Genomic DNA, 21820 nt, shown 5'->3' on the forward strand with positions numbered 1-21820 from the left:
TTTCTCTCAGTAAATCTATCAGAAGGGTTACAAAGGATGTCTAATGTGAAGGCAAATGAAATGAACATGTGGGGATTGTTGGCATTCTAGACAAACTTACTTTGAAATTCATGTTTTGGCTGGATAGTAGGAATGTTGCATCAAAAAAATTCTGGTTTAATATGAAACGTGCAACCTCCCAGCAGATACAATTTTAAAGCTTTTAAGAAGAATTTCATTAAAAAAAATGAAATATCAAATCATTTTTAATGACTATAGTCTTTATTCACTGAACAGTTTTTCATCATGAAAAATAAATATGGGGGGGGGGGTCGGGTTGTTGGCTTTTTTGTTTTTGTTTGTTTTAAAGAAAAGGTGATAGTCCTCAGACAGAGTCCAGTAGTGACCTCTGAATTTTAAAGTCCAATATTTTAAGAACCAGGGTTAGAAATAAATAAAAAATGCTCTTGGATTTTGTGGGTTAGTTCTCATTTTGTTTTTATTTTACATGAAACTTGTAAGTAAATACATTTTCCAGGCGGTGTTGGAGATCCTGATTCCTCTTAATAGTTAATAAATCTTAATTTTCTGTAGGTGCTTTGGGAAAAAGGACACGATTTCAGGAAAAGCATGTAGCACAACTTATACTTGATGTCCAAAGGAAAGATGATGTCGTCCTTTCTCACCGTGAGCTAAGCCCAGCACCAACTGCTCTGGAAAATTTAACAAAGGTATGCACTGGAAATAAATTGTTCTTTAGTAGTTCACGATTTTTAAAACTCATTTGAACACACAGCAAAGCTTCTCTTCTGGAACATTTGTGGAAAGGGGTCAGAATGTGAGTAGGATGGACTTATTTGTTCTGAAAAAGTTTTGATCATGATTTTGGGACTATTAGTAGTGGATTTACTTGGTTTAATTTGTTTATTGTGAATGTTGAGTTTTGTAAAGGACATCCAGAGCTTAGGACAGGTGCTTCTATTATCTGTTTTATAAATCTAAATAAATTACAAATAAATTTATATAAATCCCGAAGATGGGTTGTATGACTTTAGTGACTGTCTTATTCCATTTGATGCACAGAAATTTTCATGTGTAGATCATATCCAGAAGTTGTGATCATACATTCACTTGGCATACGTTTTCCTCTTAAACTCGCATAGTGCACAGATAAAGAAGACTGTTATTTAATTTAATAATGTTTTAAAGAAAATACACCTATTAATCAGGCCTCTGTCCCTGCCCTCATTTCCTTCTCCCTGAGAGACACACTTTGGACCCTTTCATAGCCCAAAATGGAACTACTGAAGCTCACCTGGTCATCAGAAATAACACACTATTACCATGTAGGTTTCTAGCACCTGATGCCCTGTCTCTCACACTTTAGAGTAAAACTAGCATTAAATGGCTAGGGGCTAAATCTTTAGAGGGGCAGAGCAATTTCCACTGACATCCAAAAATCCTTCTGGGGTACAGTCCTGACCAGTAAACGTTGTATCAGTGCCTGTCATGCACCCCTAGGTGCCTCAGAAGGCTTTGCTGCTGTTGCTCACAGCCATCCAACCAGCATGTAGCTCACACCTTGAGTGTCTGTGTATAGCGGCAGGCCCTGGTCTGGCAGCTCTGACTTCAGCAGCCTGCCAGCAACACACCAGTCACACTCTGGCTTTCTTGGTTACTACTTGCAGGCTGACCCAACACATTCCTACTCCCAGATTTTCACTAAAACATGTGCTTTGCAATGTCTAGCCCTCTCCTGGACAGTTCATTGCCCCTGTAAGGAGTCAATATTCAACAGTTTGTTACTTTAACTTGAGTTATCAAACAGTTCAGTTTAAACACAGCGCTGGATTGGTTTAGAGTAAAAATAAAACAAGTTTATTAACAAAAGAATAGGATTTTAAGTGAATTCAAGTATAAGAGATAAAGTTAAAAATGATTATAAGCAAATAAAAGCAAAAACAAGTGTCTAAAAGTCAAAAACTTAATCTAGTAAATTTTGGTTCAAGAGGGCCTTTCTCATCCACAATCTTCCAGCAAGACGATGGCTGACCCTTTCCTCAGTCAGGATGTCTCCCAGAGGCCCAAAGGTGATGGTGCCTTTGTAGTCTTAGGTGAAAGAGAGAACTTGGGATTTTCCGCCCCTTTCTTTTATAGTCCAGTGAACATTTAAAGTGGATTCATGTGAAGGTTACCCTTCAAAGTAAAGTTTATACAAGTGGTAAGGAAGGCAACATAAAGTCTGGTGGTGAAGGAGCCTCCATGCTTTTTCTTCCCCACCTGTGTTAGCTGTGTATAGTGGCAGGCCCCGGTCTAGCAGCTCTGACTCCAGCAGTTTGCCAGCAACACACCAGTCACGTTCTGGCTTCCTTGGTTACTACTTGCAGGCTGACCCCAACACACTCCTACTCCCAGATTTTCACTAAAACATGTGCTTTGCAATGCAAACAAATTGTGCTGTTTCCTGCCATCGCCTCCTAGGGTTGCCAACTTTTTAATCGCAGGAAACCCAACACCCTTGTCCGACCCCTTCTCCAGGGGCCTGTCTCAATCACTCCATCCCCCGTCCCTCTGTAGCTCGCTCTACCCCACCCTTGCTCACATGTTCATTTTCAATGGGCTGGGGCAAGGGGATGGTGTGTGGGAGGGGGTGAGTGCTCCGACTGGAGATGCAGACTCTGGAGTGGGGCCTGGGATGAAGGGTTTGCAGTGCAGGATAGGGCTCTGGGCTGGGGCATATTTTCTATAAAGATTATTACATAGCATGTAGGGTGTGAATCCAGGGACTGCTTTCAGTCACACAGAATAAGTATGGCAAACATTAAAAGGCACTCCATGCGTGTCTAGGATTGTGGGGGGAAATGTACAATATTATACTGTTTGAGAAATAGTCTATGATTATGTGATTCAGCCTTGAAAAACTGATGTGTAAAAAAAAAAAAAAAAAAAAAAACAGCTCAGGCACAAAATTTGCTTGTCTGTCCTTTCATTATTTTCATCTTATGGTTATCATTCTGGCATTTTACTCACCCATCAAGTAAGATGACTTGCATGTCCAAAAAAAGCTTGTTCCAGGAGTGTGGGAAAGTTGAATTTCTTAATGCTGAAAAAATTAAATACTATATCATAATGCATAAAAGTGGGGCAATTAAGGCTGTATGTAACTTCTAAATCTGGCATTTGCTGATTTTTTTTTAGTGCATCCTTAAATTCCTTTGTGTTCTGTGGAATATGGAAAAGTTTACTGAACAAAAAACCTATTAATTGCAATATATGGTGAATAATAATTGTACAAAACAAAGCCAATGAAGCCATCTGACTTTGTACTTGACTAGATGCAATCAAACTAACATAGGTACTCTCTAATGCCATCTGGTGCTGGCCAGCTTTAGGCTACTTCTTTACAATGAGCTAGGGGTGTGCTTGCCCTGCTCACATACACATACTTGTGCTAACTCTCATTGAACTAGTGTGAGTCTAAATTGCAGTGTAGCAGCTGCAGAAGCACATGAAAACCAGTGGGTGAGTACTTAGCAAGGAGAAGCTGTGCCTCCGCAGCTGCTATCCATGCTACCATGAGTACACTATTTGTTAGCTCTGTGAAAGCCAGCACGAATATGTGTATTCGAATCACACCCTTATTCATAGTGTAGAGGTAGCCTTGGTGTGTTTGGTTGCATCACAAGAAAATATATTTTGTATCTAGGAACAAACAGTTTCAGACTTCTTTTTTGTTGCAGGAAGGTAGAAGAATAGAGCTGTGAGAAGGTAAATTTCAGAGGCCTTGTCTATAGTCAGATGGACGTACACAAGTTAAACTAAATCTCTTAAAATCATGCCTTTAGTTAAATAGGTGCACGATTGTGTAGAGGCAAGGCCTGAGATGTGGGGTATATGTTTAGGACTCTTAATGCCATTCTGGTGTGAGGAATGTTGGATTAGTCTTAATCTGAAAACAGTCCTGAACAGCTTCTTGCGTTTTGCATGTAGTTTGTCAGCTTGGATTGTAAAAACATGTGCAAGACATGATCTAATCTCAATATAATATATTTCAATTGACCATCTTACATAAGTAAGTTAACACTAACTGAATCTGTTCAGTCAGCCTAATGACTGCTGTAATTTCTCTGGCTTGTAGACTAGAACTTGGACACTGCTTATTGATTATCTTATAATTCCTTAATGTAACTTCTGTTACGTCTGATGAAGTAGAGTCAGCTGCTCTCTTCTTAAGTGGCTAGCTCATATTGGAAGAGGATATAGAATTTTTGGTTGGCTTTGTTTAGTCAATACATAGAAACTGTGATGAATACCAACATACTCTAGAAATGTACTTTCAGTATACTTTAAAAAGAGAACAGAACTGCATATTTTCACACAAAAAGCCCTTTGTTTTGAGGGAGTAGATGAATAGAACTTCTTTGTTTTATTTGACGTATTGTTGTAGTTCTAAGATTTTTTTACTTCTGCCAGTTTCAAGCTTTTTGGCCTCACGATTAAACTTCAGTTATTGACCTTATAGATTATTTTTAGGTCTTAACATTAACTTCATCATTTAAAGGGTCAGTAATCATAAAATATTGCATGTTCAGTGAGCATTGAAACAAAAACTAATTACTGAGAATCATTGTAAAATCCATCTTCTCTTGTGACAAACCATAAAAACAGTCTTTCTTGGATGGTGTTGTTAACTGGGGAAAAAAATCAGTAAAGATAGTCATAGTTGTTGCCCTTCTCTCTTGAAGACAATATTCATTTTCCTATTAGAGCAGTGAAAATGCCCCCAGTGTCAGATCTTTGACATTCTGCAGCACAATGACTATCCTTCTAGCAAAAAAGGACTGGATGATGCTCCTTTCCACTGTTCAGACTGCTGGAGAGGTTGCTGCTAAAGAATTATAAAAGCTGATTTGCAGTTCAGTTATTTTATAAAATATCTATTGTGACATTCAAACAGTTAAATATGTTCTCATTTGATATTAGGGGCAACAAAATAAGCTAAAGGTATTATTATAATAGTTTGTATTTACTTTACAATGTGTTTTTCAACAGAATTATGATTTAAATGATGACACAGTGCTAAATGAGATAAAATTAGCAGATGCTGATCAGTACCAGTTGCCTGACCTGTGTGCAGAAGAACTTGCTGTTATCCTTGGAGTTTGGTAAGTTTATTGGTATCTTTGTTCCTTTTGTAAAATCTGCCTTGAATCTTGTGAAATGTTAAAAAATAAAATCTCAGTGAAATAAAGTCTTTTTTTTTTTTTAAATCAAGACTAGAGCATATACTAAGCTATAGTCTTGATAAAATTGCCCTCTATAACACTGATAGAGAGCTATGCACAGCTGTTTGCCCCCCACCCCCAGGTATTAATATATACTCTGGGTTAATTAATAAGTAAAAATGTAGACATATCCAACATGACTTTTTTTTCTGTCTTGCTCGCTTAGACTATAAGCTCTTTGAGGCAGAGGAAATGTGTAGCTGTTTGTCCAGCACCTAGAATGAGGAAAAAAGAAAAGGAGTACTTGTGGCACCTTAGCGACTAACAAATTTATTTGACCATAAGCTTTCGTGAGCTACAGCTCACTTCATCGGGTGCATTCAGTGGAAAATACAGTGGGGAGATTTATATACATAGAGAACATGAAACAATGGGTGTTACCATACTCACTGTAACGAGAGTGATCAGGTAAGGTGAGCTATTACCAGCAGGAGAGCCGGGGGGGGGGGGGAGGGGGGCCTTTTGTAGTGATGATCAAGGTGGGCCATTTCCAGCAGTTGACAAGAACGTCTGAGGAACAGTGGGGGGGAAATAAACATGGGGAAATAGTTTTACTTTGTGTAATGGCTCATCCACTCCGTCTCTATTCAAGCCTAAGTTAATTGTATCCAGTTTGCAAATTAATTCCAATTCAGCAGTCTCTCGTTGGAGTCTATTTTTTCACATTTGGGGACAATGTATACCTTCAAATCAGCGGCACTGCTGTGGGTACCTGCATGGCCCCACAGTATGCCAACATTTTTATGGCTGACTTAGAGCAACACTTCCTCAGCTCTCGTCCCCTAATGCCCCTACTCGCGCTACATTGATGACATCTTCATCATCTGGACCCATGGAAAAGAAGCCCTTGAGGAATTCCACCATGATTTCAACAATTTCCATTCTACTATCAACCTCAGCCTGGACCAGTCCACACAAGAGATCCACTTCCTGGACACTACAGTGCTAATAAGCGATGGTCACATAAACACCACCCTATACAGGAAACCTACTGACCGCTATTCCTACCTACATGCCTCCAGCTTTCATCCAGACCACACCACAGGATCCATTCTCTACAGCCAAGCTCTACGATACAAGTGCATTTGCTCCAACCCCTCAGACAGAGACAAACACCTACAAGATCTCTATCAAGAATTCTTACAACTACAATACCCACCTGCTGAAGTGAAGAAACAGATTGACAGAGCCAGAAGAGTACCCAGAAGTCGCCTACTACAGGACAGGCCCAAGAAAGAAAATAACAGAACGCCACTAGCTGTCACCTTCAGCCCCTAACTAAAACCTCTCCAACGCATCATCAAGGATCTACAACCTATCCTGAAGGACGACCCATCACTCTCATAGATCTTGGGAGACAGCCCCGTCCTTGCTTACAGACAGCTCCCCAGCCTGAAGCAAATACTCACCAGCAACCACACACCACACAACAGAACCACTAACCCAGGAACCTATCCTTGCAACAAAGCCCGTTGCCAACTGTGTCCACATATCTATTCAGGGGACACTAATCACATCAGCCACACTATCAGAGGCTCGTTCACTTGCACATCTACCAATGTGATATATGCCATCATGTGCCAGCAATGCCCCTCTGCCATGTACATTGGTCAAACTGGACAGTCTCTACGTAAAAGAATAAATGGACACAAATCAGACATCAAGAATTATAACATTCAAAAACCAATCGGAGAACACTTCAGTCTCTCTGGTCACTGGATTACAGACCTAAAAGTTGCAATTCTTCAACAAAAAACTTCAAAAACAGACTCCAACGAGAGACTGCTGAATTGGAATTAATTTGCAAACCAGATACAATTAACTTAGGCTTGAATAGAGACTGGGAGTGGATGGGTCATTACAGAAAGTAAAACTATTTCCCCATGTTTATTCTCCTTCTCCCCCCCCCCCCCCCCCCCCGTTCCTCAGACGTTCTTGTCAACTGCTGGAAATGGCCCACCTTGATTATCACTACAAAAGGTTCGCCCCCCCCTACCCCCCTGCTCTCCTGCTGGTAATAGCTCACCTTACCTGATCACTCTCGTTACAGTGTGTATGGTAACACCCAGTGTCTCATGTTCTCTATGTATATAAATCTTCCCACTGTATTTTCCACTGAATGCATCCGATGAAGTGAGCTGTAGCTCATGAAAGCTTATGGTCAAATACATTTGTTAGTCTCTAAGGTGCCACAAGTACTCCTTTTCTCTTTGCGAATACAGACTAACACGGCTGCTACTCTGAAACCTACAATGATGAGGTGTTTAGGCACTATTGGAATGCAAATAAAAATTATTGTATTTCTCATCCTCCTTTTTCCCTACTGTGCCCTCTCTGAGACCCCATCATCTTTTTTATCTGTCACTGAGTTCTTGAGTCACATGTAGAGCTAGATAAAGCTCCTTGGACAAGGTATCTCTTTCCTTTGTTCTGAAAAGCCTATGGTATGCTTCTCGGATGCTGTGTACATATTATATTTGTTACTCTGGAGGAAGTAAAATGGTATTCAATAAAAAATTTTAAATGGGATTAATAAAATCCCATGATCCATGAAAATTCCTTCCCAACTCTGAATTAGGTAGTTGCAGTGGATTAGGAGGATGTTCAGTGTGGTGAGAGCAAAGAAAACAAAATGTAAATATTTTAGGTACAATACTATATAACATTTCCAAGTTAAGCTTTCTCCATAGATAGATGTCAGTGAGGGAATTTATTCTGTATTGAAATTATGTTCTGCTGTGATATTAATGAAACATAAGGTTGAAAAATATAAATGGACACAATTCAGGAAATGAAAATGTTATGATTAAAATGCAACTTTAACTGTGTCCATTGTGCTTATGAGTGGTAACAATCTTTTAACTAGTTGTATATTATGTATACAAATAGTTGTATATTATGTCTATAATGTAACTGTACAATATATGCACAAAGTATAATTATTACAGTTGGAGGATAATTAGATTTGAGACCAAAAATTTCTCCCATTTGAAGTGTATAGAATTAAAGAGCATAATCACTTTTCATGTTCAGTATGAAACATGAGAATTTTTGCAACTTTATCTGAAGAATGCTACCACTGTATTCTTTATACTTTGCAAAAAGCAATTATAAAGTTTCAGCGGAGATCATTCTTTGTTTATAGTGTGATTTAGGCCTTAATATAATTTGGTGTTTCACATGGGAGTGGAATTATAACCCTGTTGTCTCCTTTTGTATTATTTGATGGACTTCATATATCACTAGCACTACATTATGGGATTTGGTGAGCTATTCTGAGTTGTTCATGTAAGAAATGTCCAATTATTTAGAGTTGTGTACCTATTTCCTTCTTTGGCTTTACAGATACATCCTACTATGATTAATATGCTTGCCAACTCTCATCTTCTGCTCTGTTTTTGGCTTTTCCCTTGTGTTTGCTCACTATGGCTTGCTGGCAGCTTACTGGGCAAGGAGCCCTCTGTCAGTGTTCCTTGACAGATTGAGAGGAGGTTGCAGGTTCCAGAAATCTTTACCTTTTAGTACTTCTCCTTTAAAGGTTATGGAGTTTTTCTTTTTGAAGAAGATTGTGTCCAATTACCCATGGATCAGTAATCCGAACATAAACAAGTTCCTGGAAAGACAGAAAATGGATTTAAAATACTGGCTTAATATAGCTCAATTTACACTGCTTATAAGCTTAAACAAGATAAAGTATCTTGGCTTGTTTACAGAGAGAGTGAGTGGATAAAAAAGACAACTAAACGCATAACATCCCTTGAAAGTAATCCCTTTCTCTGACCACTTTCTTTCTCTTTGTGTCCCCCTTGACACACTTATTAAATCCTTCCTCTAGTTCTCCCAGTTTTCTGAAGGCAAAGAGCTATAATAGAAGTTCATACAACAGTTTTGCTCTCCACCCTCTAGAAGGTGGCACTAAGGAAGAGAAAACAGTGATTAATGGCCACTTTGAAGGGCCTTAACAACCTATCTCTTGGGTACCATCTTTCAAAAACCACCTTGACAGGATGTAACATACCCAAATATGGGTTTTTTTTCTTTTTTCAATTATCTGACTTAAGGACAAAGGCTCAAACCCTCTGTTGCACATACATAATAAAATATTTTTTATTCATAACATTGTTTTCTAGAAGATGTTTTTAGCTTTTTGCAAATTTGAGAAGCATGCTTTATATATAAAGATTGTACCCATTGAACTGAAATTATTTTGTGTATACTCAAATAATTCTTGTTTCACAGCATAGATTTCCAAAAGAACAACCCAATACACAAGCTAACTGAAGAGGAGCTTTCAGCATTTACATCAGTAAGTAACTTATCTCTGTTTTTTACTATATTTATATGTTCCTTCAACTTCTCTAAGTGAAGTACTAAGCTGCGACCCATCAACTATTTTGGTGAAATTGTTTATGAATAAAAACTAATCTGGTTTTGGTCTGTTGCGTCCATAATTATGAAAAAGCACATTCATTCTCTCTCTCATATCAATGCTGAAATTCAGCCTTGTTTGCTTCACCAACTCTGCATTATGAAGTTTACATTTAAAAAACCCCAAATGCTATTTTCATTTCAATGTCTTTTACAAACATTTAATGAGAGAGTTTCTGATGATTTTAGATTTAGATTCCCTACTCAGAGTTGAAATGTAATGATACAGGTCAGGCCCTTATAACAAATTCTTCACATTGATTTAGTTCTGAAAGTACTTCCCTACCTTGTGAGCATCTAATTCTCAAGAGTCTTTTGTAAATTAAATAGTATAGTGCAGTCAGAAACAGTATTCTGATCCTTGCGAAGCCTTAAACACAGGAGCGTACATATTCTTTTTGGGGGGCTCAACTGAACTGAAGTAATTGAAAGCCAAATGAGTATTGTTTACACATTTCTTTAGGATAGTTTCTATCTGTTATATTTGACTTATACTGAAAGTGAAGGATTTTGTAGAGTGCTTTAGAGTGGCCCACTAAATCCAGGTTTTAGCATTACTACTCTGTGAACTTGTTCTGTGTTCCATTGTCAAGGTTCATCAACATTTCTAAGTCTGTCATGAAGAAAATAAATTTGTGGTGGGTGGGGAGACTTTATTGAAATATTCAAAATTATAATAGTATTGTGAAAATTTATTAATCAGTAGTTGTCCATTAGTTGCTTTTCTGAAGTCCAGGGTCCATATTCTGCTGTTCTCCTTTCTTCCTTTTGTCAGGATCCTGAACTTGACCATCTCATGGTTACTACTGCCCACCTTCTTCTAGTTCCCCTACCAATTCTTCCCAGTTTGTGAGCAGCAGGTCAAGAGGAGCACAGCCCCTCATTGGTTCCTCCAGCACTTGCATCAGGAAGTTGTCCCGAACACTCTCCAAAAACTTCCTGGATTGTCTGTGCACTGCTGTATTGCTCTCCCAGCAGATGTCAGAAGTCCCCTATAAGAACCAGGGCCTGTGATCTGGAAACTTCTGTTAGTTAGTTGTCTGAAGAAAGCCTCGTCTACCTCATCCTCCTGGTCTGGTGGTCTATAGCAGATGCCCCCCATGCATCACCCTTGTTGATCTTGCCTCTAAACTTAACCCAAAGACTCTGAACAGGCTGTCCTCCATTTTTGATGCTGGAGCTCTGAGTAATCATACTGCTCTCTTACATACAGTGCAACTTCTCCACCTTTTCTCCCTTTTCTCAGCATGACCACTGTCACTTGAACTAAACTAACTTCAGAGTAGATAACTCAAGTTAATTCTGCAGTGAAGGTTAATCTTATTAGGGTATGTCTACAGTACGAAATTATTTTGAAATTATTCTATTTGAATTTTCAGAAGCTATTTTATACATTCAGTCTTCTGAGAACCCACTAAAGTGTGTGAATTCGGCAGATTGCGTCCACAGTACCAAGGCTAGCATCGAATGTCAGAGCAGTGCTCTGTGGGTAGCTATTGCACAGTTCCCGCAGTCCCCGCTGCCCATTGAAATTTTGTGTTAAGCTCCCAGTGCATGGTGGGGCAAAAACATTCTTGCAGGTGTTTCTGGGTGTGTGTCGTCAGAAAGCTACAGCAGACAATCGTTTCGCGCCTTTTTGGCTTACAGATGCCATACTGCTTTCAGCAGATGGTGCACCGCTGCTCTCCTTCTACTATGAATCCACATCTCCAACTCAACTTTGCTTGGCCATCGTGAACCGAACAGCACAGCTTCCGCCGCCAACTCTGGTCTCCCACTATTGCCACACTTTGGAGCTTCTCCATGTTGTCTGTCCTGGGTTCCACCTCCATGAAAGCCACAGAAGACAACCATTTTCCGCCATTGTTCGGCTACCGTGAACCAAACGGCACAGCTTCCGCTGCCACTCTGCTCTCCTACATTTCGCACCCTTTTTCCAGGATTATCCATGCAGGCGCCATAGCCATGGAGCCCAATCAGATCTCCGCTGCAGTTTTGACCATTGTAAATACCTTGCGCATTATCCATCAGTATGTGCAGAACCTGCAAAACCGGGTGAGGAAGCGACGACAGCACGATTACTACAGTGATGAGGACATGGACACAGATGGCATGGCATGTGGCGATTGGGAGATCACGGTGGTGTTGGGCCAGGTTCATGCTGTGGAACACCGATTCTGGGCCCAGGAAACAAGCTAAGACTGGTGGGACCGCATAGCGTTGCAGGTACAGGATGATTCCCAGTGGCTGAGAAACTTTCGTATGTGTAGGGCCACTTTCATGGAACTTTGTGACTTGCTGTCCCCTGCCCTGAAGCGCAAAGACACCAAAATGAGAGCAGCCCTCACAGTTGAGAAGTGAGTGGCCATAGCCCTGTGGAAGCTTGCAACACCCGACGGCTACCAGTTAGTCAGGAATCCGTTTGGAGTGGGGAAATCTACTGTGGGGGCTGCTGTGCTGCAAGTAGCCAACACAATCATTGACCACCTGCTATCAAGGGTAGTGACTTTGGGAAATGTGCAGACAATTGTGGATGGCTTTAATGCGCTGGGGTTCCCTAACTGCGGTGGGGCGATAGATGGAACCCATATCCCTATTTTGGCTCCGGCACACCGGGGCGGCCGGTACATAAACTGCAAGGGGTACTTTTCCATGGTGCTGCAAGCACTGGTGGATCACAAGGGACGTTTCACCGACATCAACGTGGGATGGCTGGGAAAGGTGCATGAAGTTCACATCTTCAGGAACTCTAGTCTGTTTGAACAGCTGCAGGAAGGAATTTACTTCCCAGACCAGAAAATTACTGTTGGGGATGTTGAAATGCCAATAGTTATCCTCGGGGACCCAGCCTTAACGCCATGGCTCATGAAGCCGTACGTACAGCCTGGACAGTAGTAAGGAGCAGTTCAACTATAGGCTGAGCAAGTGCAGAATGGTGGTAGAATGTGCTTTTGGATGTTTGAAAGCGCACTAGCACAGTTTACTGACTCGGTTAGATCTCAGCGCAACCAATATTCCAGTTGTAATTGCTGCTTGTTGTGTGCTCCGCAATGTCTGTGAGAGTAAGGGGGAGACGTTTATGGTGGGGTGGGAGGTTGAGGCAACTCGCCTGGTGGCCAGTTTCGCACAGCCAGACAACAGGGCGATTAGAAGAGCACAGCATGGCGCGCTGCACATCAGAGAAGCTTTGAAAGCCAGTTTCATGACTGGCCAGGATACCGTGTGAGAGTTGTTTGTTTGTTTCTCTTAAAGTTACCCGCCCCCTATATATATAAAATAAAGTCACAACTGTTTAAAAAACGTTCTTTATTATTTGTTGCACAAAACATTGAGAGAAATCAGAAGCTAGACAAGGGAGGGGGGGTATTGAGTTACAGGTGTGGAGGAGGAGGGAAGGACAAGTCCAGAAACCAGATCAAAATTTCGGGTATGCCAGCTTTCTGCTGCTTGTGCAATCCTCTGGGGTTGACTGTGTGGATCCCCATAGCCTTCCCCTGCCCTCCCCGCCCTGTTCTTGGGCATCTGGGTGAGGAGGCTATGGAACTTGGGGAGGAGGGAGGGCAGTTATTCAGGGGCTGCAGCAGCAGTCTGTGGTCTTACTGCCTTTCCTGCATTAGATCCACCATACAGCGGAACATGTCAGTTTGCTCCCTCATGAGCTTGACTGTAGCATCCTGCCTGCTCTCGTCGCACATGTCCCTCCTCTCTTCATATTCATGTAACGCTTTACGTGACTCCACAATTGTTTGCCTCCACACATTCAGCTGGACCGTATCAGTGCAGGAGGACTGCATGAGCTCGGCAAACATGTTGTCCCGAGTTCGTTTTTTCCGCCTTCTAATCTGGACCAGCCTCTGGGACGGTGTAGATAGGGGCCACATTGAAACATTTGCACCTGCTGCAGGAGGAGAAAAAGGGAGGGTAGTATTTTAAAAGATACATTTTAGAGAACAAAGGGGACAGCTGTTTCTCAGTGAAACAGGTAATTCATAGTACACGGCACATGTTCTTTCTGTACAAGATCTCATTTTGTCTCTTATACTGAAGTGCCTGCCACTTTGGTGTGAGTAAGCCAACACATGCAGCCAGGCAACAGAATTCAGCTTGCAGGCAGCGGCCAGGCAACAGAATTCAGGTAGCCTGCGGGCTCTCTGGGATGATCGCTTCACACAGCACCCTCACCGCACGCGTGCACACACACCCACCGCGGGACTCCGATGAGGCTCTGTGCAGTGATGAGCCCTTTAAACTAAATGCGAACAGCCCAGCGCAGCTGGGTTTCCCCCCACCACATGGCTCCAATCAAGCTCTCACTCACCAGAAGTGCCTTCTCCAGGGTCATGGTCCAGGAGCATGTTTTGGGAGTAGGGGGAGGCTATTGGCTCCAGCTTTAAGAATAGTTCCTGGCTAGGGGGGAAAACAGATTCCCCACTTTCCGCCTGTGCACTCACCTCCTCCTTCTCCTCCTCCTCCAAAAACTCATCCTTCTCGCTCCGGGCTACTCCCCCCTTGCAGGTGTCCACGGACGGTGGTGGAGTAGTGGTGTCATCACCCCCCATAATTGCATGCAGTTCACGGTAGAAGTGGCATGTATGGGGCTGTGACGCAGAGCACCCATTCACCTCCCTGGCTTTTTGGTACACTTGCTCCTTGATTTTTGTATGACACTGTTCTGTGTCCTTGGAGTAGCCTCTTTCTGTCATGGCCCTAGAGACTTTAGCACACGTATTTGCGTTCCTTTTTTTTGGAACGTAGTTCTGCCGTAACAGATTAGTCTCCCCAACATGCAATGAGATCCAGTACCTCCTGTTCGGACCATGCTGGAGCTCGTCTGCAAATCTGGGACTGCATGGGCACCTGTGATGGTGGACTCTGCATGGTTGCCTGTGGTGGTGGACTGTGCTGATGGTCACCAAACAGGAAATTCAAAAGTTCCCGGGGCTTTTACTGCCTACCTGGCATTGGAGTTCAGAGTGTTGTCCAGAGTGGTCACAAGGGAGCATTCTGGGATAGTTCCCGGAGGCCAATATCGTCACATTGAGTCCACAGTACCTGTAACCCGGACCTGCAATCTTGATTTTAGCACTACTCCACTTGCTGAGGTGGAGTACAAAAATAGGAGTAAAGAGCCCTTTAAATCGAAAAAACTGGTTTGGTCGTGTGGACAGAACCAGTTTTATTTCGAGGTAACTCGGCTAATTCCGAAATAACTGCGATACTGTAGAAGGCAAAAGGACACTGCTAGAAAACAGGTTCGAGAAAACTGACGTCCCTGTGAGTCCAGAGTTATTCAGGGACACAGCCATAAAGTTGATGGTGATGTCTAGTTACATCTTCTTTTCTGGTCTGGTCAAAGCATCTTACAGGATCAGGGGGGTCCCAGAGCTCCAACACTAGTCTAAATGTCTGTCGTGCAATTTGTATAGCCCTGTAGCCTGAGCTGAGTTAGCTAGTGCAGTTGTTTTATCGAGGTGTAGCCATACCCTGAGTTACTGTAAAGGAGTTTGGTGAAGAGGTCACAACTACTCTCTGGTTACCCCAGACTCTCTCTTTGGGTTGTCTTCCTCGTGGTATATCTTTAGAGTCTATGTCTGTGGTGCTCATATCTGTCCTTAGTAGTGGCATAATATTGACATTCTTGATACTGTAGCTTCATTGCTGTCCAAAGATTCTGGATAGCAGCCGTGAAACTGACCAGAATCTTTTAAAATTCCCTCTCCTGCTGCTTGACGGTCATGAACAGAGGAGAGGAGATGGAGTTGTCTGGAGACTCAAGAAGACAATTCTGCGTTGTTCTGTTCATGTACAGTATGGCTGCAATGAAAATTTTAAGGCTAGAGATTTCTGCTTTTTTAATGAAGTCTTGCATTCTGTAGAAATTCATAGCTTAGGTTTCCATGCTCACCAGGAAAAGTGATTTTTTTACGCCCTGTCTATAATTTTAGACAATACTTGAAACTGAAAAGCTAGATTTCTGAGGCATTCTGGCTGTTGGAGTGCAGTTAAGACTATGATGAGATGATAATAAATAAGTAGTCTGAATATTTAATATTCTCATAGCTTAAAAAAATCAATCTTCCTGGGAAGAAAGCATTTAAATATTCAAGTGAGGAAAAATTCCTGTCTTTTACTGAATTATCTCTGGTGATTTTGAGACACTGATCTTTTGCCACAGAATTAAGTATTGAACCAAAAACAACTTCTCGTCATGATAAACCAGTTTCAAGTGCACTGGATGTTAGACTCCATATTTCTGATGCCCCTTCTGAAACCTCTTCCAGTCAGTATCTTCCTTTACTTCTCCTCCCTTTTTCTTAAGCCTTTAAATTAGACGTTCAATAAGGATATGCATTTAGAAATTCACTTTTTACTGCCTTTCAGTGGTATCAGACATAAATTATATTGAATCAGTAAACTGTTTTCCCTTTTCTCATCCCCTGCATTGCCGTTAAAAATGATGGCTTTCCCCGCTTCTAATACCAGCCGCTGATGGCTCCTTTACTTGTCCTTTGTTCTTCCCTAGAGTAGCATCGCTGTCCCATCTCACACTGTTTTTTCCTTGTGGAAAAGCAGTAGACTATGATGAAGACAGCAGAATGACATATTTAGATCTCTTACAAATCTAGTGTCAGGATAAATGGGGAAATCCACAAATCTATTTTTATCTAGAGTTGGGCAAATACTGAAAAAGAGTATTCATGGATATTAACTCGGGTAAAAACCATGAATTTACATTGATTTGTGTTCATTTTCCATGACATTCCTATGAATTCTATTTGCTACAAGAAAATTTGTTAGAAGAGATCTCATGAATATCCATACAAATGTGTTCAGAAAGATTTGCTCTGCTTTGTTTTTTTTAAAAAAAGGAGTACTTGTGGCACCTTAAAGACTAACAAATTTATTTGAGCATAAGCTTTTGTGAGCTACAGCTCACTTCATCGGATGCTGAAGTGAGCTGTAGCTCACAAAAGCTTATGCTCAAATAAATTTTAGTCTCTAAGGTGCCACAAGTACTCCTTTTCTTTTTGAAAATACAGACTAACACAGCTGCTACTCTGAAACCTTTGTTTTTTAATTATTATTATTTTGCTTTTCTTGTTGATAGTATTGTTCCTCCACCATGATTGACGCTTCTGTGTGACCTAAGTGATCATTCAGATACCACATATAATAATTGGTTGAAGATAAAATGGAGGTAAATCATTTGCAAACTGTGCAGAGGTTAAGATGTTTGTATAGGATGTTCTTCAAGTGATTGCTCATGTGTATTCCACAATAGGTGTGCGTGCTCGCCACGTGCACCGGTATTGGAAGTTTTTCCCCTAGCAATACCTATAGGGGAGTGTCCCTAGCGACCCCTGGAGTGGCGCCTCCATGGCATGGTATAAGGGGCACTGCGCACTCCCCCCATACTCGCTTCTTTCTTGCCACCAGTGAAGGTGCTTCGGAACTGCTCTGGTCCAGCTTTGCTACAGCTCATTGCCAGAACTCTTGTTCGTTCAGGGTATGGTACCTGTAGTTAGTAGTTTGATTAGTTTTAGTTAGTGCACCCGGGCCGGGGCATGCCCCACGCCCTGGGTTTTAAGTCGTGCAACATTTGTAGGCAACAGATTCCAGTGAGTGATCCACATGCAGACTGTTTACGCTGTTTGGGTGAAACCCATCTCAGCGATTGCTGCAAGATTTGCAAGTCGTTCAAGCCTCAGACCAAGAAAGAGGGACATTAGGCTCCGGGCCATCCTGATGGAGTCAGCGTTGATCCCGACTCCAGTGCGCCACTCCAAGTCAGCACCGGGTACCACGGTGTCGGTGCGTGGTCACACCCTGGTGCCATCTACCAGTCGGCACCCCTCCCCATCCAAGCGGAATGCCAAGAAGGCTAAGAAGAGGCCTTCCCAACTGCGGCACCAGAGCAAGACTGGGGGAGAGGCTAGACCCATGTTGGGCAGTTCTCGGTCCCCATCGGCCTCTAGGCCTCCGACTTGGTCAAGCAGAGTAGCCCAGCCTGTTCGGAGCAGGCTTCCCTGGATGTCTGGATGCCTTCCACGCCAGAGGCCCTGCAAGCAGCCCAGGATGTTATGTTCATGATGGTACCAGGAGCACTGCCAATGTTGGCCCTGCGGTCCAGAGGCAAGCCTCTGCTGGGTTCTCCGCAGTCGCCCCCAACTCAGTACCGATCTCGGTCAACTGAATATTCCAAACGCCATTTACCGCTCAGCAACCGTACCGTTCATAGTCCACGCAGACAACCAGGTTGTCTGGCTGGGTTCCATCTGACAGAGACTCCAGACACTGCTCTGCCTCGAGGAGCACATACAGAAGGGACCAAGGCAGATGATGCCGAAGGTCCTCGTCTCAGAAGGGCTATCGTAGCCAGTCGCGACACGAACATCAACGCCATTCTCGTTCATCGTCTCGCTCCAGGACCCCACCACAGCACCGCTCCCACAGCCCCGGGCATAGGTCATCGGCGCCTCGCCGGCACAGATCCACCCACGGGAGCCGATCATGGAGCAGCTGCTTCCAGTGGTACCGTTCCTCCATGTCGGGGTCGCATGTCTCATGGTCGGCACCGCTCCCGGCGCTGCCACTTCTCCCAGTCCAGGGACAGTAGCAGGTCCTACGTCAGCCCAGCCTCCCTTCCTAGTCGTCCATTGATGGGTCAGGCCAGCCAGGCCAAACGGCCTGCTCCACTGGTGCCACAGCACCGGTGCAGTGACGCTGGGCCCCGTGGCCGGCACAGTGGTACTGGTGAGCACCATGGCCCCCGATGCAGCCCCTGATGGGGGCTCACTCAGTGGCCGGAGCCTTGGAATGGCTGTCAGCCTCCCTCTGCCAGCCTCCGAGGAAGGAGTCAGTGGGACGTGCATCTTTGGCGCCATGCCCGGAGAGCGACCAGGGTGTGGATCCTCCTGTGCTGGTGGACACGCAAAGTACTGCACCTGACTCCTCGCCCTCCCATGATGAGCCGATTTACGTCCCCTCCTCCCTCTGTTCCCGTAGGAGGACTCTAAAGCCCACCAGAAGCTACTGAAAAGGGTGGCATCAAACCTCAACCTTCAGGCAGAGGAGGTGGAGGAGTCCTCGGACTCTCTTTTGAACGTCCTGTCCGCATCAGTACCGGGCAGCGTGGCCTTGCCACTCCACGAAGGGGTGGCAAAAATTTCAAATGCCTTGTGGCAAACCCCAGCCACATTGTCCCCCATCTCTAAGAGTGCGGAACGCAAGTATTTTGTGCCCGCCAAAGGACATGAATACCTTTACACCCACCCTGCTCCTAACTCTCTGGTGGTTGAGTCGGTCAACCATAGGGAACTGCAGGGCCAACCAGTCCTTACTCTGAAAAATAAAGATTCAAGGAGGCTGGATTCTTTTGGGAGAAAAATTTATTCATCCTCGAGCTTTCAGTTATGGGTGGTGAACCATCAGGCTCTCCTGGGCCGGTATGAGTTCAATCTATGGGGCTCTCTGCCCAAGTTCGAGGACTCCCTCCAGGAGTGTGACAGGAAGGAGTTCAAAACTCTGGAGGAGGAGGTTACAGCAGCTGCCAGGGCAACCCTGCAGGCAGCGTCGAATGCGGCGGACGTGGCCGCTTGGTCCATAGCCTCTGCGGTGTCCATGAGAAGGGCATCGTGACTTCTGCTGTCCGGGCTGTCGAGTGAGGTGCAGAGCTCCTTGCAGGACCTCCCGTTTGACGCCAAGGCTCCGTTTGCGGAACAGACGGACATAAAATTGTATGGCCTGAAGGACTCCCGCACTACGCTTAAGACTATTGGCCTCTATATTCCAGCTCCAGCTAAACCGAAGTTTAAGCCACGGCAGTCTCCCACCCAGGCCACCCACTCTAAATATGAGCCCCCTTATAAAAAGTTGCGGGATTATAAGAAACGGCTGCAGAGATCATCTCGGTCTGCCCCCCAGCCTGGGTCCTGCAAGGGCAAACAGGCAGGGAAATGGTAGTTTTGATGGGACACCCGGGGGCAACCTACCAGTTCTCATCAGGGATCCACCCTCTATAAAGCTTCCCTTCTCCAACCAGTTGTGTGCTACATCCTCCAGTTTACCTCTACCCTGCACAACCACCATCCGCCCCCATCCCTCCTGGGGGACCCCTCTCATGAGGCTCTGCTCGAGCAGGAGGTGGGGTGGCTCCTTGGCCTAGGAGCTGTAGAAGTGGTGTCAGTGGAGTTTGAACGCAAGGGGTACTGCTCCCGCTATTTCCTTATCCCGAAGGCCAAAGGCAGGCTCAGGCCCATCCTGAACCTACGAGGCCTGAACCAGTACATGGTGAAGCTCAAGTTCCACATGGTCTCCCTGGCCTCCATCATTTTCTCTCTGGATCCTGGGGACTGGTACACCACCCTCGATCTGCAGGACGTGTACTTCCACATCCATATATTCGAGGGGCACAGACGCTTTCTCCGTTTCACGGTTGGGCAGGATCACTACCAATTCATGGTCCTCCCGGTTGGCCTGTCCACTGCCCCCAGGGTATTTACAAAATGTACGTCTGTGGTGTGGCCTACCTCAGGCACCGTGGCGTCCAGATCTTCCCCTATCTGGACAACTGGCTGGTCAAGTTCAGTTCCCGGTCGCAGGTGCGGGACCATGTAACACTCCTTCTGTCCACGTGCGCCACTCTGAGCCTGTTGGTAAACAACACCAAGTCCACAGTAGTCCTAGTACAATGGCATAGAGTTTATCGGGGTGGTCCTGGACACCACGTCAGCCAGAGCCTCCCTCCCACTGGACAGGTTCGAGACCCTGAAAGGGCTCATCGACGCAGTCACAAGGTTTCCAGTGACAACAGCCAGAGCGTCTCCAGCTCTTGGGTCACATGTTGGTGTGCACATACGTAGTTTGTCACGCCAGACTCAGGATGAGACCCCTCCAGCTCTGGTTGGCCCTGGTGTTCTCCCACGCCAGAGACAGGATGGACAAGGTCCTCACTGTGCCTGAATCGGTGATCGCCTCCCTTCAATGGTGGGTCCTCCCCGGGGAACGTGCTCCATGGGCTCCCGTTCAGAGGCAGGCCCCCGTCGCTAGAACTGGTGTTTGATGCATCGGACCTGGGGTGGGGACCCCATGTGGGACACGTTCAGATCCAAGGTCTGTGGTCTGCACAGGACCTGGCCCTCCACATAAACATCAAAGAGCTCAGGGCAGTCCGATTGGTGTGCATGGCCTTCCGCTCATACCTGGAGGGCAGAGTGGGCAGGGTTATCATAGCCTCCATGTTTTACATCAACAGGGAAGGCGGGGCCTGATCCTCTGCTTGGAAGCCCTCAAGCTGTGGGACTTCTGTATAGCCCATGACGTTTGCCGACAGGTCTACCACCTACTGGGCGCCCAGAACTCACAGGCAGACCGCTTGAGCAGGGACTTCTCCTCTCCGCATGAGTGGTCTCTTCATCCAGAGGTGGCGCTCAGACTTTTCCTAGAGTGGGGAACTCCCCAGGTGGACCTGTTTGCCACTCGGCAGAACTGTTGCTGTTACTGGTTTTGCTCCGGGGGGGGTGGGACAGGGCGTTATCTCCGGTGCCTTTCTCCTGTCCTGGTCAAGTCAGTTCCTCTATGCCTTCCCCCCGTTCCTGCTGATCAGCAGGGTCCTAGAAAAGATAAAGATGGACAGGGCCCGGGTCCTTCTGATTGCCCTGGCGTGGCCCAGGCAGCATTGGTACGGGACCCTCCCGAGCCTGGCAGTCTCCCCGTCATGGCCGTTACTGTTCCACCCGGACCTGCTCTCCCAGGACCAGGGCTGCCACCTCCACCTCAACCTAGCAGCACTCCACCTCACAGCATGACTGCTCAATGGTTAGGATGGGAGGAAAGGACGTGCTCGGAAGGGGTTCAGCATGTCGTCTTGGAAAGCAGGAGACCCTCCATGCGCCGAGCCTACTTGGCAAAGTGGTCTCGGTTTTCCAGATGGGCGGCTGAGCGGGATGTTTCCCCCGTGACTACCCCGATTCAACTCATTTTGGACTACCTCAAAGCCCAGGGCCTGGCGCCCTCGTCTGTCAAGGTGAACTTGGCGGCTATATCGGCCTTCCACCCGCCGGTGCAGGGGCACACGATGTTCTCCCATGCCATGACTGGCCAATTCCTTAAGGGATTGGATAGTCTAT

The 21820-nt window shown here is 44.9% G+C and overlaps 1 protein-coding gene across 3 annotated transcripts in view; it reads left to right on the forward strand.

Moving 5' to 3' along the window:
- Positions 1–21820, forward strand: part of TTC27 (tetratricopeptide repeat domain 27) — a 182670-nt gene that overhangs the window by 54865 nt on the left and 105985 nt on the right. For all 3 annotated transcript variants that reach the window (XM_048843605.2, XM_048843604.2, XM_048843606.2), the window contains 3 exons: positions 574–710; positions 5032–5144; positions 9504–9570. In XM_048843605.2, coding sequence (XP_048699562.2) covers positions 574–710; positions 5032–5144; positions 9504–9570 — 317 coding nt within the window. The remainder of the gene's footprint in view (positions 1–573; positions 711–5031; positions 5145–9503; positions 9571–21820) is intronic.

Source organism: Caretta caretta, chromosome 3, assembly GCF_965140235.1.
Source record: "Caretta caretta isolate rCarCar2 chromosome 3, rCarCar1.hap1, whole genome shotgun sequence".
Lineage (NCBI taxonomy): Eukaryota > Metazoa > Chordata > Testudines > Cheloniidae > Caretta > Caretta caretta.